Source organism: Corapipo altera, unplaced genomic scaffold (genome assembly GCF_003945725.1).
Source record: "Corapipo altera isolate COAL_440 unplaced genomic scaffold, ASM394572v1 61411, whole genome shotgun sequence".
NCBI classification, from domain to species: Eukaryota; Metazoa; Chordata; class Aves; order Passeriformes; family Pipridae; genus Corapipo; species Corapipo altera.
This window is the reverse complement of record NW_020884875.1, coordinates 13,025,013-13,044,147: the sequence shown is the minus strand read 5'-3', so window position 1 is coordinate 13,044,147 and position 19,135 is coordinate 13,025,013. Positions and strand designations below refer to the sequence as shown.

At 40.5% G+C, this 19,135-nt stretch overlaps 1 protein-coding gene across 1 annotated transcript in view; it reads left to right on the top strand.

Annotated features, from left to right (window-relative positions):
• Positions 1–19,135, top strand: part of ARHGEF28 (Rho guanine nucleotide exchange factor 28) — a 105,345-nt gene that overhangs the window by 70,727 nt on the left and 15,483 nt on the right. Inside the window, 11 exon segments of the mRNA XM_027635073.1 lie at positions 557–811; positions 1,713–1,789; positions 2,461–2,639; positions 3,293–3,390; positions 4,239–4,421; positions 6,920–7,051; positions 7,621–7,706; positions 11,064–11,102; positions 11,192–11,239; positions 13,015–13,494; positions 16,804–17,104. Of these exon segments, the coding sequence (XP_027490874.1) occupies positions 557–811; positions 1,713–1,789; positions 2,461–2,639; positions 3,293–3,390; positions 4,239–4,421; positions 6,920–7,051; positions 7,621–7,706; positions 11,064–11,102; positions 11,192–11,239; positions 13,015–13,494; positions 16,804–17,104 (1,878 nt within the window).

Sequence of the window (19,135 nt, the reverse complement as noted above, 5' to 3'; positions counted from 1 at the left end):
TTAATTCTGGAGGAGTGTCTTGTAAGTAGGGTTAGGCAAACTTTTTGTAAATCACTTTCTGGTTTGAGAGCAGAGCTTGAATGACCTCTGGAATTTTGTAGAACAGTTTACAAATACCAAAAACTTACAGATATAGACCCCCTAAATGAGCATTGTAGAAATTTGTATGTCTGAATGCAAACCCTCAGTATTTACAATCCTGTTTCAAGGGTACTTTTCACTTAGCCATAAGAGTAATATACTATATGATTTACTTAGCCAGTAATTTTTTTTGAATGCTTACACCTCATAAATATGGCAGAAATTATTCAATGAATTGTTTTGGCTGATGAATAAATCTGGGATACCTGTGGTCTTTTAATAGGCAAATCAAACAAAGGTATATGCCTCTAATATTTCTAGCAAGTTAGTTGACAGGTTCAGCTTAAAATAACATATTTACCAATATTTATCAGTTTAAGCTTTTGCATCATGTGGATTTTTCCCAGAAAGTAAGGAATTACTTCTTTTCTTGAACACACTGACTAGTGTCATGTTAATTTTTTGTTTCATACAGAAGGAACAGAGGAACATAAAGACCTGTGCAAAGCTCTTTGTCTAATTAAGGATGTGATTGCAGCAGTAGATTTGAAAGTGAATGAGTATGAGAAAAAGCAAAAGTTATTGGAAATTCTCTGCAGAACTGAAAACAAAACATACACAAAGCTGAAAAATGGCCATATCTTTAGGAAGCAAGACTTGATGAGGAAAGAGAGGATACTTCTTCATGAAGGTTTAGTGTACTGGAAGACAGCGACTGGTCGTTTCAAAGGTATTTCATTGGAGCAGTAAGGTCCTTTAACTCTTCGTCTGCAAATAGTGTTTGAAGACTGTTTGTTTTAAGAATGAAAATACTTTGTTACACTGTATTGCAAATAAGAATGTCTGAGGTAATGGTATTGCAAATATACCACTGATTGCTAGAAGAGTAGTTCCAGAAGCTGCCGTGGTTTGTGGGTGATCTGCATAAGAAGACAAGTTCACATACAAAGCCATCTACTGCATTTCTTCTTCCAGTGCCCTCCTTTTAGTTTTTTTGTTTCTCAGTTTCATCTCATAACATAGAGTCTTACTTGCCCATTTTTATTGTTCACAGTATTGGCCATGGAAAATAACTCATGAAAAAATCAGTGGTAATGGGACATCTGCTGTGGAAAAGAAGTTCTGAAGCCACATTTGCCTGGAGCACAATTTTTACATGCAAGCTCAGAACTGGATTTTTGGTGTTAATCACACAGTAGGGGTTGGGGTTTTTTGGAGCTTAGTAACATTTGCTGTACAACTTTATAAAGCTGTCTGGTCATTATTATTCCAGAAATACTTTTACCACTATAATACTGTGCTGTGAGTGTAGTTACAGCATAGACAAAGTAAAATTTACATGAGAAAGTTGTTCCCAGGTGAATGGCTTAGGGAAGCTGCGCTGACATTGGTGCAAGGACTTCTTTTCCTGGGCCAGTGGTGCTCTGCCTGGGAGATACAAAGTGGTGATGTGCAAGTGCTTCATGCAGACCATTGGCTAATTCAGATATTTCCTGTTTAGTTTACTGTAGGATTCTATGAGATATTTATTGATCGGGGCTTCTCCCTTTATGAAGATAAAATAAGAAAGTATCTATAATTGTACTATCTTTAATTAAAACCCATTTTTTTCCTTTTCTCAAAATTTTAAGACACCTTGGCTCTGCTTCTAACTGATGTACTATTGTTCTTACAAGAAAAGGATCAAAAGTACATCTTTGCAGCTGTTGTGAGTATATTATCAAATATTTGAATATATACATTGCACATTTATTTGTATATTTCTCAAAAGTTATGTCCTTATCTAAGTTATTACCACATAATTTCTTTTTTTCTAAAATCCTGGTAGTGTATTTGGAACTGTATTATGTCAGTATATAGAATGTTAAGTTTATTTTCAAAAATAAATAATTTTTTTATGAAGAAGGATGAAAATAACAGAATTATATTTTTGGTGTCATGCCTCATCTGATCGTGAAGGTGGGAAGTGATACAGGCTCTTTCAGTTGTCGAAAATAAGTATGAATTTCTGGTTTTGTAAAACAAACAGAAGAATAATTTTAACTGTAAATGTAGTAGTAAACACACATAAAAGATATGAAAGGTAATGAAGTTCCCAAAGTATGTAAATATAAACATTATATGAATATTGTGCCTCCATATCATTGAGTCTCTGAGATTTATTTTTTAGCACATAGCCAGTGCTTTATTTGTTCATAAACAGTATAACATATTTTAAAAAATAGCTTAAAAAGATGTCTGATTACTGAAAACTTTCAGTAGTCTGACTTTACCAGGACTGGAATTAGTTCAATGAATTGAAAAATCATATTCTTCCAAAAGTGTGATGTTTGATAAGAAAGTCATTTGTTATGCATGTGCTGTGACTGTTTCCCTCAGGACCAGAAGCCTTCAGTTATCTCCCTTCAGAAGCTTATAGTAAGAGAAGTAGCCAATGAAGAAAGAGGGATGTTTCTGATTAGCGCTTCATCTTCAGGGCCTGAGATGTATGAGGTCCATACGAACTCCAAAGAAGAGCGTAACAACTGGATGAGACATATTCAAGATGCAGTGGAAAGGTAGGGAAAAAGGGTTTTGGTTTTCATCCTGGCAGCCCAAAGCAGATGGGAGGTCAGTTGGATGTTCCCGGCAGCGTGCTCTTTCTTCTGCATTGCATCTGTGAGATTGGATTTTTCTCCAAGCTCAAAGTTCACAGCTGCCAAAACCTCATCATCAATTCTACCAAACTTCTCATATTCCTTCTGGTTTCCTACTGAATCAGCAGACCCTTCCCACTCCTTATCAGACATCCTTCTGAGCTACCTGCACCTTTGCCTTTGGCACTGGATGTTTTCTAGAGTCCTACAGGTGTCCCTACAACCATTTTGAGGAAATGGTGAATCATGCCTGTTATCTTGGTGTCAGTGCCTTAAGAATGGTAGGGAAACCATTGCCTCTCATGGGGCCCAAGCTTCTGCTTAGGACAGCAAACCTGCGTGTGGGCCAGCCACCCATTTGCTACACAATGCAGCCTTACCAGAACTAAAAGGAGTCAGTATGGTTTATGTCCACTTACTGCTTCTTAAAGAGGCTGACAAATGGCTTGCCTCTGGATTATTGCAAAAGTTGTTGCTGATGTTGTGTTTTGTTTATTGTGAACATAACACTGTGTTGAAGATTAATAGGTGATAGCCAATTTTGCTTTGTCCACTTTTGTCTTTTATCTTTGAAGTTGTCCGGAGGAAAAAGAAGAAGAAGTAAAAATGAGTGAATCTGATGAAGACAGGCGTATTGCTGAGGCCAAAGCATACAGAATTCAGAAATATCAAGGTGTAGTACCTTTTCTGCCACTCTGAGAGCTCTGGCATCCTCAGAGTTCAGGGTGAATTAATAATGTGCCCAATACTGGCTGATGGGTTCAAACTGGCTCAATAGGCAGAGTCACAGCTGGGGTGGTCTGATGGTATGATGTGTGTATTGAAAGAGAAGTTGTTTTTTTTTTTTCCAAAGGATTTAATGTTTTTTTTCTACATCACCATGACCAGAAAAGAAAAATGGATGTTTTCAAAATAAACACTGAATTTCCCAGATTAGCCTCAGGACCAGGTAGTATTGTGTTTGTGGAAATACCTCAAATCTTCAAAATTGTGTGGCTTTGTGCTTGTTTATGCACTTTGCTGCTATTATTTTTATTTGAAACTATAGCTAATAGAGACAAATTCTGCTTCCTTGTTTCCCCTACATCTAACTCTCAATCTTTGTACTGTTACAAGAAGAGAAATTGCAGCAATGTCAGTCCTGTAGAGAGCCAAAGGGAAGGGCACCCTCTGCTGGAAGCAGGTGTTCTTTGATGTGGAGGCCCTGAATCAGTGCACCTGAGCCAAGTAATTTTCCAGGATGCAGCACTCACTTGTTATTGTGAGTGCAACAATGGGTAACTGAGGGCCCAAGAGGGCAGCCAAGGCCACTCGATCAGGGTAGAGCTCTGGACCTCTATCAGGGTCTGTACCAGCTTTCATTAGGATGGACTATGGGATGAATTTGGTTCCTGGTCAGTTAAGAAAGGTTTAGCTTGAATTAGCAATATCTATGTGGCATAAAGCTTAGAAGGGTGAATGAGGAATGTGTTTCCCTGCAGAATAAAAAATATTAATATGGTGTTCAATTTTGGTTGACAGAGTTGCTGAGTAACCAGGACCAGCAAATCTGCAATTATTTGGAAGAGAAGTTGCACGTGTATGCAGAACTGGGAGATATGTGTGGGTTTGATGATGTTTGTGTAGAACCTCACCTCCTTATCAAACCTGATTCAGGAGAAACTCCACAGGCTGCTCCATTGCTGGCAGCAGCACTGAGAGAAGGTGAGTTTGCATGGGTAGAGTGGATTGGTGGCTCTTCACACGGACAGTGCGTTGTGTTGCAGTTCTGTCAAGTCTCAAGAACTGGCAGTGTCAAAACTTGTCAATGGATATTGAAATTTCTCAAGTTTATTCTTGTCAGATATAGGAGATGGTATCTGCCAGACTGTAAAATAAGGGGTGTTTAGTGCATAGCATCAAAAGTGAGCATGCAGGGAAATGGAGTTAGTTTGTTAGCTGTACTCCTTGCAGTATAAATCTGTGAAGCACATCAAAAGTTGCAGTATGATACTGCACTTGGTCCCTGACCTTCACCTACATGGGCTAATTTGATGACACATCAGAATCATGTATGATCATATACAGACCAGTTCAGATCTACCAAGAAACACCTGCCAGAATCACAGTAGGAACTGTGCTTTTTCTGCCTGTTATCTAACAGTGAGATGATAACCTTGGACCACCTACAGTAATGTCCTCTGAACAAAGGAAGGGAAGGAATGGTATTTGTAGATAACCTTCCCTGTCTGGAACTTCAGCTAAACTTCTGCTAAACTCAGCTGAGAAGAATTCTGGTAAACTGAGCCCTAATCACCTAAATTGAGACCTCTGTGCTACTAACAACATTTCAAGTGATAAAGCAGTGAAGCCTGGTCTCCATCATCATTATAAAACCAGAGTGCTTTTTATTGATAAAAATTATTGAACTTGAGTAGGGAATATAAATCTGTGATGCAACAGTAAATAGTTAAAATGGCAGCCTATATTTACACACACTATTCTGCCCACTTTTTTATTTTTCACTTTCTCTCATGCTATTGTTGATGTTGATGATGTCTTGGATTTCAGTACTCTACAGCACTCTGTAGTAGCTTACAGTTGTTTACACTGCAGACAATTTGTGGGAACAATTTTCCAGCACAAAAATAGTCCCTGAGCTAATAGCAGACTCTGCAAGAATAAAGCACTGCTCACAGCAGAGAAGGATAGAATTACAGAGGGCTTAAGCAAATTAGATATACACAAATCCATGAGATGAGATGAGATAAATCCAAGACTTCTTAGAGAGCTTGTTAATGTCGTTATGAGGCTGTTTTCTGTCAGCTTTAAAAGATCACAGAGATCAGGAAAGGTTCCTGATGACTTGAAGAAGGCAAGCCTCACACTTCTCTTCAAGTAAGAATATATAGGGAACTACCAAACAGTCAGTCTCACCAGCATCTCTGAGATCTTGGTAGAGAAAATCCTCCTGGAAGCCATTTCCAAGAACATGAAAGACATGAAGGTGATTTGGAACAGCCAGAGATTAACAGATTAATCTAGGGCAAGTTGTGTCTGACTAGCCTGATGGTTTTTATGATGAGAGAACAGGGTACGTTGGTTACCTTGACATCTGTGAGACCTTCAAATTACCTGCACTGGCTGTAGTATCCTTACATATGAACTGTTGTGAACCACTTAACTGGATGGAAAACAGTCTGGACCGCTGGGCTGAAGGGGTTGTGATCAGTCATATGATGTCTGGCCAGTAACATGTTATTAGGGGATTCCCTTAGGGATGGATTTGGAGACCAGTACTGTTCAACATATTTATTAATATAGCTAACTATGGGATTGAGCACACTCTTAGCAAATTCATGACTGTCATTGAATGAGGTGGGATGTTTAGTGTGCTGGAGAGACCTCTACAAACTGGGAGAATGGGCTGAGAGGAACATCTAGGCATTTTACAAAGACAAGTGCAAAATCCTGCATCTTGGGTGGAGTAATCCTATGTATTGGTCCAGGCTGGACACTGACTAGGTAGAAAACAGCTTTGTTTAAGTGGACCTGAAAGTCCTACTTGAGAGCGGATTGACCATGAGGCAGCAGTGTGCTCTTGTGGCAAAGAAGGCCAACTGCTTCCTTGGCTGGTGCAATAGGAGGAGAGTTGCCAGCAAATTGAGGGAGGTGCCATGAAGTAGTGCTGGGCTTCTCTGGACAAGAGAGACATTGACAAAGTGGAGCAAATCCAGTGAAAGGCACCAGGATGACTAGGGTGCTGGAGGACATGACATCTGAGAAAAGCTGAGGTAGCTGGCTTTAGGGGGTCTCATTACTGTCCACAGCTGCTTAATGGGAGAATACAGAGAAGCCAGGTTTTTTGCAGAGTCATGTGATGATAAAAGAAAAACACTTGGGAGAGATGCAACAGTCAGATATTGGAACACCTGCAATTCCAGTTAGCTGAAAGGAAAAATTATGTGCCATGGGGGTGTTAAAAACTGGAAGAAGTTGCTCAGGGAGACTGTGAAATCACCATCTTTGGAGGAGTTAAGAGCTTGTATTTGGAAAGCTCTGAGCAGTGCAATTTAGTTTGACCAACTTTAAGTCAGATGTTGGACTAGAAGACCTCTGAAAGTCCCTTACGAGCTAAATTATTCTATGGTTCTATGCCATTGATTTATGCATTAAGGGGCTATTTACAGGGCCTCTGTAATTCAGCATGTTTTCCTCTTTAGTTGAAAGTCTCCGTGAAGCTGTCATAACATCACATGTGAGCCAAACAGACAGATCACCAGAGGAAAGTATTGAGGAAATAAGTGTGAAGCATAGATTTACTGCCAATGAAATCTTGGAATCTCTTCTGGATAGTGAGTAAAATTTGATACTTTTACATATTCAGAGTGCTAAAACAAATTGTTTTTTTGGAAAGTTTCTCAGTCTGTGGCAGAATCAATAACAAATAATACAATAAAAATTGTCTTTAGGCAGGTGCTCAAATAGTATAAATTGTCATATAACTTGGTTGAAGGTATACTTTCTTGTCATTGTTGCTCAGCTCCACAGCAAATCTATATTGCGGTATAGGCCATTTCCCAGGTTAGCTACTTTTTGTCAGGAGGCCTGAAACCAGGATTGACATTCCAATAATTTTAGCTGTAAAAGGTAGCATGAATTTCTTACCAAAAAATTGCAAATAAAGTCCTGTGAAATCATGCTAATTTTTAAGGTAGAAAAACTGGATTAAGCCATATGTGCCATCCTGGCTTCCAAATTTGTTTTTACCCAGCCTAGAATCCATTTTGTGATGCCAAATTATGTCAATCTCTATTTCAGCATCCTGTAAGTAACTGTAAAAAAGGATGCCACCTTCTGTTTTTCTAATCAGGATATGCTTTGATACCTTTCTTTTACATGTTCTTGGGGCTTTATTTGTTAGATGCAGAAATAAAAGAAGCTACAGAATCATCAGAAATTGATCTCAGTGTTGGAAAGGAAATGGCAGGTGCCAATCTTGAGAATAAGGTATTGTAATCAATTTTTCTTTCTGCATTGCACATAGCATTCTGAGCACTGGGCATGTACATGCTGTCCAAATTTTTATGGTGTATCTAAAGGCTGTTCTAAAACAGAAAGCATGGGATAGGCATATTTCACTCAGATCCAGATAATTCAGTTGAATAGAGGACACTGAAATTAATAATAAAATTTTGAAAAGCCATCATAAATAATCTGCAGAACAATTTTCCTGCCAGACTTACAGATCAGGGAGTTGTAATAACAGGCAGTGCTTTCAAACCACTGGTTCGGGCCACTCAAAAGCCTCCTCTTTGTCTGTTGTCATTCAATAGATGCATGTCTATGGAGCAGACAATAGTGTTCCCTCCACTCCCTCCTCCTATCCATAAGATAGTGAAAGTCTCCTGCAATGACAGAGACCTCAGCTAATGCAAGGAAGACTTATGCATTGGAAGAACTTCGTTCAAAGAACAGGCACATAAAATAGGATAGGTTTTCTTACACCAGCTTGCTTCAGAATTTTGAATTAAAACAAAATTAAGCAGTTAGAAAATAGAAGAGAAATTTCCCATTTTTCAAAGTTCTATGAGCAGATCTGGGGAGAAAAGCAAGATCAAAAGTCAGTACTGGACAAAATTAGGAATGATAAATTACATGTAGCAGTAGAGTGTTGGAGTAAGCAGTGTGAATTACTGTGTGGAAAAAAGTGAATTGTAATTGAGTAGTTCTTAGGTAGAGAAGAAAGATCACAAAAGGAACAAAGGGAAGAGACAAGAACAGAAGATAAGTAACTTGAAATGGAAACTAAGCTTTGCTAGAAAAGGAATTACTTAGCATTAGCATACTGTCTTTTCATCAGATCTGAAAGGAGGCTTGTGTGCCTGAAACCTTGGGTTTGTTTGTTTGTTTTCTGTATCTGGAAGACTTTTGCTAATACACTAATTTCCTGATAACCTGGCCTTATTTTGAGCTCTAGATCATCCTATTTACCAGTCTGCTGTGTTAGAAGGAGAAGGAAGATTGTGAGTGGAAACAATGGGTTGAAAACAAAAATCCAAGTGAGAGAGCAGAGAAGCTAGGTGAAGAAAAATAAAACAACCTAATAGAGGGTAGAGGGGCTCAGATCGAGCCCATTAAAAGTTCCAGTAGCTCCACATGAAAACTTTGCCAATGAGGTTATAAAGAGGATAGAGCCAGACTTTTCTCAGAGGTCCCCAGCAAAAGGATGAGCGTCCAAGATTACAAGCTGCAGCAAGCGAAATTCTGACTGTATATAAGGAAAAAAAATGCACCTCAAGGATGAGCAAGCAGGAACAGATTGTCCAGAAAGGTTTTGGGGGTCTCTATCCTTGGAGGTTTCCTGGATTTGACTGGAGAAGGACTTGAGAAACCTCCTCTAATCTATTTTTATTTGAAGCTATCCCTGCTCAAAAAGCTGAAGGGACCTGCACTCAACTCTTCCACCCTGTCATTATCCTATTATTCCACACCAAGTCATTATCCTGTTATTTATGGTCTATTATTTGGGCAAGGCTTGTGTCACATCTTACCATGTCAGAATCAGACTTACCAGGAGGTGGCAGAATGAGCAAAGAAGCAAGGCAAGGGTTTTCCAGGGTGATGGTTGTTCTACCCTCTGTCAGTAGCTGGGTGCACAGTCTTGGGATTGTGGAGTGCCAGTTCTGGACTCAGCCCAGCTAGCCTGGGAAAACAGAAGCTGAGACAGGCAGAGCAAGAGTTTCTAGCTTGGGGATTAGATGCTGACTACGCACTGGAAGGGAGAGTGTTGCCTCTGAAACTTGAGAGGTCCCAGGCCGGTAGCTGTGAGCAAGGAGCTGTCTCCTTGCTCCTGTCTTGTAAACACACCCCTGTGGGAGTTGTCCAAAGCACAATGTAACATGCTCTGGGATCTCACTGTCCTCATGTCTCTGAACCAGGGTGCTGGGGAACAGTGGCAGGGAGGCGGTGATAGCCCTCAGCACAGTTAAACACCTGAAATTATTGCTTTGCTCCTAGCTTGACTTACAGGGCATATGCTGAAGCTGTAGCGGTGCAGCAGTGATGCTGCTGTCACCTGGTCAGCTCAGCTAAACCTACCTCAGCCTCATTCCCTCAGTGCTTCAGTGCTGCAGTGAGAGGACCACAGGCACTGGGGCTGGCAATTTGCAGGTCCTTGATCAAGCCAAAGCCAGTTAAGGCTTCCCTCCACTACACATTTTTTTCAAATTAGAAAGGGCTTCAAGATCTGAAAGAAACTCTACTCTTGTTCAGTGTGTGGGCTCTACTTTGTGCACTCCCTCATCCTTCCAGCATCACCCTTTTTCTCTCTCTCGGCTTTGCTCTGCCTCCTTGCCTGCTGCTCACTGTCCAGCAAAGGGAAAGCAGAGCTACTTTGTGCCTGTCCTTGTGCTGCACAGAGACATCTGTGCAAAATCTGCTGTTTCTCATAGCAGAGCTGGGCAGTTTTACGGCTTGTGGATGCAATGAGGAGGAGGAGATGAAGATCTGGAGGGGGAATGGAAGGAAATACTGAAGGGAGATAATGTGAGAGAAAGGAGTGGAGGAAATGCTGTAGCTGGTGTTCCCTTTCCCCCATGCATGTCTGCCTTGAGCTGTGTTTGGAAGCCTGACCTTTTTCATCTTCATTTTTGGTTATTGCAGCTAAATGTAGCAGATGCTTTGCTCTCTGTGGTGTTAAATCAGACTCAGTAGAGAACTTAGGAGAATCAGAGAGAAAACAAATACTCCTCAAACCCTGCTCTGCTCCTATGAAAAAAGAAAAAATGTGGAAGTGTGAAGTGGCTGTACCTTGCTGCAGGGGCAGAGTAGTAACCACGCTAGTGCATTTTGTAGAACATACTGGGCAAGTATCTTGCAAAACATCTAAGGCATTTACCATAACCCACTGACATGACTCCTGCTAGTTTCTTACTGTGTTAATATCTGTGTTTTTGAAGAGTCTCATGCTGTCTCATCCTACTGTAAGTAACCTAAACCTACTGTGTTGTATATACAGAGGTCTGGTTACTGTCTTTCAAAACTGTCAAGTAAACAAAGAATGAATGGAAATGTCCTTCCTGTGTAGCATTTGTCACAAGAGATTAAAACTGTGGATGAAATATTTTTATTTTTACAGTTGTGCTTAGAATCTCTAGTGATTTCCATGGAAACTCCAGTGTTCATGAATTATTAGCCTTCATAGGTTACTGCTTCTGTTTTTTTCACATAGCCACATAAAGGTTTGACTCAGCACTGCATTTCTTGGAAATATGAATGTCTCCACTAGTTAAAAAAAAAAATTACCTAGATGATACAATTTTGAAGTTAAAACCTACTTTCTAAAGCAACATATTTTTATTTTAGGAAGGAAGTATGAATTTCAAAGGATATACAGGCACAGAAGTGAGTTTATTTAAACCTCAGACACAATGTATTAACTATATAGTTCACAGTGGTCAAAGCTTTGAAAATCCTTCTCTTTTATTTTCTAGATTGTACAAGCAATCCAGAACTTAACCCGTCTCTTGTACAGCATACAGGTGACTATTCCACTGCTAACTTTATAGAGTAATTAGTCTTAATAATTTACTTCTTAAGATTTGTCTTCACATCGCCCTACTTTTAGACATTACGTTGCTGCATACTGATCTCTACTGATTATTGCATAAGTTGTCATAGAATATATTTTTAGTCTACATCAGTGGTGGGTTTCTGTTAAGAACTGAGTAGTGCTTACTTGCTTGAAGATCAGGCCTCCCTCCCAGAAAAGGATGTTTGTACAGTATAAAAATCTAGCAGGAAAGTAGAATGATGGCCCTAATTGAACTGATGTCATTTCACATACAGATTTCTGAAATTATAGTACAAAATATTGAAAAATTTTAGTATTTTCTTTTGAGTGTTCTTCTGGCTAGTAGTAAACAGAGGCTCTACCACTTAGATAGGAAACTCAACACATTTTAGATATTTCAATCTCAATTAAATATTTTGTATATTCTGTAGGTCCTTAGTTTGAAGTGTTTTCCTCTTTTATGCTAACTTTGAATGTTTTAACTTACTTTTTCTTATTTAGATGCAGTTTTATAATTTTATTTTAAATTTTTAATTTGAGTGTGCTTTAATTTTTAGACCCTATTGACATTAGCATATTTCATAAAAATTCTGGAAACCTTGGGCTTAGAATTTAAGTGGATTGAAGCAATGCAAAAGCAAAATAAAAAGCTTGTAATTCAGGCAAAATTTTTGAATAATTGAAAAATGGGGATAATAAAATAAGGCTTGGGTTCATGCCTTGATTGTTCAGACCATGAACTGGCAGTAAGGTGCAGAGAAACAAGCAGAGGATCCTGTCCTTACCCTGTTTACAAATCACTGGAACTAACCTAATACTGGAGGGAGAACCAAAGAAAGTGGGGATTGCACATTGCATAAAGTTAAAAACTTTCTGGGGTGAACAGCATGGGGCAATGGGGGTGTGTGAATTCTCTGGGAATATCTGCTGAAATAGATTCCCATGCCAGCTCTTGAAGATAGACAGTGCAATCTGCTTCAGCAGATCTAGGGCTTTCTTGCTTTTCTTTCTTCTTAATCCCAGCTATTTATTTTTGTGTTATTGGAGGGTGTCACAATCTTTAATGCAAGCAATGTCACAACATTCTTGTGAAGGATGGAACATAGAGCCCTCGACTGTAAAATAGAAACTTCAGATTTGAAATTACTACTATACTGCAGATTATGCTTGTACTGATACCTTGATCAGGTGTGTGTAGTGGTATGGTCCTGGTGACATGGCTCTGTTGGCAGGTGTAAGACTGATGTTAACTAGATTGTGGTGCTGCAGGTTAGAAAGGAGAGCCTTGGGGTTGGAGTGAGCTGTGCTGGAAATGGTATGGTTTTATGTGCTTAAGGCACATTAGGAATACTTGGGTGAGTATAGCATTCCCAATGCCTTAATGCTCTCTTTACCCATGAAAAATCATTTTTTCTATGTGTTTTAATATCCTCTAACAGAACAGGACCCCAGCTGTAACTGAAGTGCATATCCACAGCTGTAACATAAACATGTGTAGTAATACTAAGTGTAAACCAGAACCATGTTAAAAGTACTCGAAACAGTTGAGCTAGAAATAGCTCTTTGTAAAGGCATGATCACAGAATATTTTGTACTTGCTTGAGGAATTACCCCCCAAAAAGTATTAAGCACTGGTATTACAAGAGGTTGAAGCATTTTTATATAATGATTCTATGTAAAAACACAGCAATGGATTAATGCTGATATTTAAACATTTGTGTCTGATTTGGTTGTGGGACCTAGGCAGCACTGGCTATCCAGGACAGCCACAGAGAGCTCCATAGGTTACTCCTGCAAGAGAATGAGAAGACTGGTGGGGGCCATAGCTCTCGGCTAAACGTCCTTTTGGAGCAAGAAAAATATCGGAATCTGGAAAAGCAAAGGGTGGAACTGGCCAACATACACAAATTGAAGCAGCAGTTTCAGCAAGAGCAGCAGCGATGGCTGCGTGAATGTGACCAGCGGCAACGGGAGCGGGAGGCACAGGAGGCCTGTCTGGGGCAGCGGGAGCAAGAGTGTGGGTGCAAGGAGGAGCTGCTGGAAAGGAGCCAACAGAGACTGGCACTGCAGCTTCAGGAGTACCAGCAGAGCCTGGAGAGGCTCCAGGAGGGCCAGAAGATGGTGGAGAGAGAAAGAGAAAATGTGAAAATGCAGAAGAAACTCCTATGGCACTGGAAGCATGGTCAACAAAGCAACCTGTTTTCATCTAGAGTGGTCAATGAGGTATGTGGTTCCCCACTGTAATTGTAACCCTGATTGCAGACTTATAGACTTGCCTTGATAAATAGGCCAGTACGTCTTGGGTTTTGTTGGTTGTTAATGTAACAAGTGAGCATGTGGGAAACTGGAGATTCAGGCATATCCAAGGATTTTCTTTGAATCTCCTGAAGTTTAACCAGGGAAAGTGCAAAGTCCTGCCCCTGGGAAGGAGCAACCCCAGGCACAGTAGATCTACACCACATGGAAATCGGCTTGACCCTCTACAACTACCTGAAGGGAAGTTGTAGCAAGGTGAAGGTTTGGCATCTCTCCCAGTGATGCTAGTGACAGGACAAGAGGAAATAGCCTCAAGATCAGGAAGAATTTCTTCACTGAAAGGGTGGTCAGGCATTGGAACAGGCTGCCCAAGGAGATGGTGGAGTCACCATCCCTGGAATTGTTCAGGAAACACGGCACTTTGTGCTATGGTTTAGTTGACCATATCGTGATGTTTGGTCAAAGGTTGGACCCAGTGATCTTGGAGGTCTTTTCCAACCTTAATGATTCTTTGATTCTGTGAAAAGGACATGCGGATCCTGGGGGTCCATGTTTAACATGAGCAAGCAACATGACCTTGATATAAAGGTGTCAGACGGTCTTCAGGGCTGCATTAGGCAAAGTATTGCTAGTAAGTCAAGTGAGGGGATCCTTCTTCTCTTCTCTGGCCACCTGAACTACTATGTTCAGTCTGGTTCCACAGTACCAGAAAGAGCTATGGGGTGGAGAGGGGGTGGAGGTGGGAGAGAAGGTGTGATGAATGTCCAGTGAAGTGCCACAAAGATGTTTGGGCCATCTCTTCAGTGAGGAAAGGCTGAGACTGTTCAGGCTGGAGAAGAAATGATTCTTGTTAGTGGGGGTTCTTATTCACCTATATAAATACCTAAATGGAGGGTCTAAAGAAGATGGAGCCAGGTTCTTTCCAGTGGTGCCCAGTGACAGAACCAGAGGGAATGGGCACAAACAGAAACCCAGAAGGTTCCTTTTGAACATCAGGAAACACTTTTTTCCTTTGAGGGTGACTGATCCCTGGCACAGGTTGCCCAGGGGGATTGTAGACTCTTTATCATTGGAGATATTCAAAAGCTACCTGGACACTGGCCTGGGCAACTGGCCCTGCCTGAGCAGAGGGATTGGACTAGATGACCTTCAGGGATCCCTTCCAACCCAAACTGTTCTGTGATTTTAAGCTGGATGCCCTACAAAAACCAAGGTTGATGTTCGTTAAATTGAGGCAACAGAAATTTTAAATGTGAGAATCTGTGCTTGATTCTGTTTTGCTACTGTGTTTTCAAGATACACTGTGTCTCTGTATCTTGTAGGAAAGCTAAAATGTTATAATGCTTAGGCATATATGGCTTTTAGTGAAGTTTTTGATTGTTGTCCTTGTTCCTGGACCACAGCACTGTCTCCAGTGAAGAAAAGGAGCACCTCCAGGAGTAGCAAACACCAAGCTCTTGTGACCCCCATGTGTCAGGCCTTGCTGTCCTGTTCCCCTGAAACAAGCAGCCCCTCAGGGGAAGAGGTTGGTATGTGGCTCCATCCCTGACAGCATAAATCCTTGGAGATGGTCATTATTAGGGGGTGCAATTTAAAGTAGCTCTGAAGCTGCTTGAGGGTTTAACACTAAAAACAATGAAGTTTTTGTTGAAGGTGAAGGGTAGTCTGGCTCTGAAGGCAGCTGTCTTGGTGCTCACCTGCCAGGTGGGACCTCATCTCTAATCCCCTCCTCAATGGGTACAGTCTTGGTTTCCATTACTGTTCTCTAAAGCATCTGAAATTCAAAACATTTTGTCTGGCTTTTGCATATACTGAAAGCTCACTGACCCAAACAGCTTCTTTTTTCCCCTCACGTTCATGTTTTTACAAGAAAATCTGTAGAGCCTTTCTTCAGGCCATCACCACCATAGTTTTTCAGCTGGCACCCATAACAGGCAGAGACCATTTGGTGTCTAAGCCTGTGTCTGCATGAGGGTTGAAGGATTGGCCTCTGACCTCCCCCTTTTCATCTAGCCTCTGGGCTGAATGTCTCAAATTCTCATATAGCAAGGACTAGTGAAAATCAGGTGGACCTAAAAATGGACACTTGTGAACATGACTTAGCCATATACATGCTTGCCAGGCCAAACAGCAGACACTTTTTACTAGTGTAGGATGTGGTACCACTTTGACTTGTTTGGCAGTGCTTAAGAAGTGGATATGAAAGCAAAACTGAACTTGCCCATCAGCTTTAAAGGATGCGATTTCCACAATCTTTTGAGGAGGGGAAGCTGAAGCTTGATTGCCTGATGCAGGATCGCACAGAGAGGCAAAATTATTAAAGGCTGAGTGTCAGACAGTGGTAGTTCTTGTAATCTAGTATTTAATTTGTAAGACTAGTTGTATTTTTATTTCAAGTAGACTGTGTGGCTTTGTAGCTGTTTCTTGAGATTGTCTTTGACCTGTGTTTTCCACTACCATACTCCTTGCTGCAGCAGAGATAGCTGAGTGGTTGCCAGTCAGCCAGTTTTGCCAGTCCACTGTTTTTTTATGATACTGAACCTAGATAGTTTTGGGTGACCAAATGTTGCAGTAACTCACACTGCTACTCCTGCTTTTTTTGTGATCTTGGCCTTAACAAACACCTACAGGTAAAGGGTCTGCAGGATTTGCATTTTCGGCCCCTGGGAGCCATGGCTTGTTTGCTGAAAGCTGTTTATCATCCCTAGGTTGACTGCTGCTGTCCTGTTCTCTGTGATTACCTGTCTATGTGAGGCACAGTGTTATTTTTGGATTGCAGAGCACCCAGATTTACATATGTGAAGTGGTACCTTGTTCATCCGTAAGGCAAAATATTAACCCTCTGAGAGAAGTCGTCAGAGCTCAGTGCATCACAGTAGCAGTAGCAGTCCTTCATTATCTGTTATTTTGCAATTATTACTTGTTTTGAGGTGAGCTAAGGCAAGATCTGCTAAGTTATTGCTGTTTATTCCTGAACACACATCAAATTTATCACGTTTGAGGTTAATGTCTGGCAAATTAGGTGACTATTTGCTATGAATTCTCATTCTGTGTGGCAGTTACTTTTATGTATCTTGGTATAAGGATTCTTCAGGATGATAGTCACAGTCATACGCTTTAGTTTCAGGTAGTGAGGAGCAGGGAGTTGGACCCTATGATCCTTATGAGTCTCTTCCAACTTGAGATATTCTGTGATTCTATGATTCTATTGCTCAGCAAAGGTGAAAATGCTGTTCTCTGTTTTGTTTATTTTTATTTTTCCCCCCCCTTCTGCAGATAATGGGACATAATCAATTGGACAGCTTAAATGGTGAAAATGAATTCTACTTCAATGAAGCTGTAGTATGTGTGTCTTTAAGGAGTCTCGACAGATCAGATTCTTCTCTTGTTTATGAAGATGGTGTATTTGGGCTGAATATCTCAAATTCTGATGTAGCAAGGACTAGTGAAAATCAGGTGGACCTCAAAATGGACACTTCTTGTCAGCCAGCGTTAACCAGTGCACTGTGGAAATCCACTGGTCCTTACCAGCACGTGTCTCTTTCCTGCAAAAACAACAAGGATTCCTTTAAAAATGGTAATTAACACTTTATTTAATTAAGAAGTAGTATGAGCGGTTTGTCATCTCTCAGGATGAATAGTTCTAGGAACAAAGACATTTTGATATTGGTGGAAGCAATATATTTTGATAAAACAATTGCATGCCTCTATGCAAGCTTTTTGAGGGTAGATGAGAAAAAAAAGCAGAACAGAAGTACAGAAAACTTTTGTAAGAACCCACAAAACTCCTATTTATGTCTGTGTAACAGTACTCAGAATTTTGTTCTCTGCAAATCTTTTTCCAATGCTACTTTTTTTTTCTTTCTGTGAGCTGAAGTCACTCTTTTTTCAAGTGCATTTTATTGTTTTAGAGCATGTGTGCATTACTTCATGATTTCTGGTTAGAATACCTCTTGATTTACCATCCTAGAATGATAATCAGTGTTCAAGTACCCTTTTCTTTCTTCATTGAAAAATAAAAATATCTTGAAAGACTCTTAGTTGTGAACAGAAAAATTATATCACTTCTAAGGGATAATGTAATCTTTGTCAATAAGCTGTGTTACTAAAAATAGCTCTTTCTGCATTACCTTTCTTTATTCTTGTATTTTACCAGAACCTCCAAAGATATGTAGGTTGCATGGCAGTTATTGATGGTGGCTACCAAAATGAGAGGAAGAGGCTGCCTATTTGAGCACTGCATTGCATTGAAAATTCTTTGAAATACTTAAAAATACACTAATGAGAAACTCTAAACTGTCTGGGATTTATTTCTTGTGTTGCACAATGTTAGTTTTGATCGAACTTCTTTCATTAGTGTGAGAGGTAGAGCAGCATGTAAAAACACAACAGCTAAAAGTCTTAGGGGACAATGGTGCACTTTTGGTGTAATAGATTAAGTAATCTGCTGGGGTTTTCCTGCACAGTTGTGAAACTCAGGGGAAACATGGCAAGTCAACACTGCAGCAGTACCTGAGCTCCCCTTTTTCTGCAACTGGCAGTGCAAAATAACTTCTGCTTTCACACCAGCTTTGTGCAGGGCAGGTCATAGCAAAGGCCAGTGGGCAGCAGAATTAGGAGTTGAAAACATACACAGGCTTAATGGATTTTAATTGTCTTAGAGCCTTGATTAAGGAACTTGTGCCTTAGTATTCTTTGTGATGTATTAAGCAGGCATCCACCACAGCCTTATTAGTCCTTGGTACATGGGTTGCCAAAATAGCATTTTATAATCAAAGGTAGGGCAGACTAGTCACATCACCAAAATCAGCAAACCAAGCTGATTAGTAAAAGAGATTAATATTTCTAAAAATGCCTAAATAATTAGCCTGGTGAAACTCGTTCTAGTTTGACTGAAGTTGTCATTTTAGTGATAGGTTAGCTAAGCTAGTGCAAATTTGAAAAGGAACACATATGTGGGTTTAAGCTTCTCAAAAGTATCTTAGCTTGCATTGCAAACATTCAGATGCAAGCTAACCAATACTTTCTGTTGAGCCCACATGAGAGAATCTGGTTTAATTAAACTGGCTTGTACCAGTTTAATTGCACTGATCTTAAGATAACCTGGGGGAGCTTCTGTATATAAAGACACCTACGATGGACCAGCTTTGTGTTAAGCTGTTGTCAGTTCATCTTGTGTAGACATCCTTATCTTGCCCTGGTAACAGGGCACCAAGGCAGTCCCAGCAGCTTGGGGACCAGCACTGGCTACAAAGCCTGCCCAAAAGGCTAGAAGGCTAGTATAAGTCTCTGGCTAATTCATGTCAGTAAAACCTGCAGTTAGTTACTGCCTGCATGGTGCCACAAGGTGCCTTATACAAAGGAGTGAAGCAAATCCTTGCAGCATCCTCATGGTGCAGATGATGTTGTCAAGCCTACCAGTGCACTGCTGGAGCAGGCAGGGCTGGAAGCCTCTCCCTAGAGGGATGTACCATCACACTCTAAGTTGCATTTGTGATTCAGGTGACAAGTACTTTATGCTCTGATTGTGCAGTGCATGAGACTGCATGGTTCAGACTTGCTTCTGTCATGCATCAGGAGCCACTCCACAGGGAGTGGGGAATGTGAA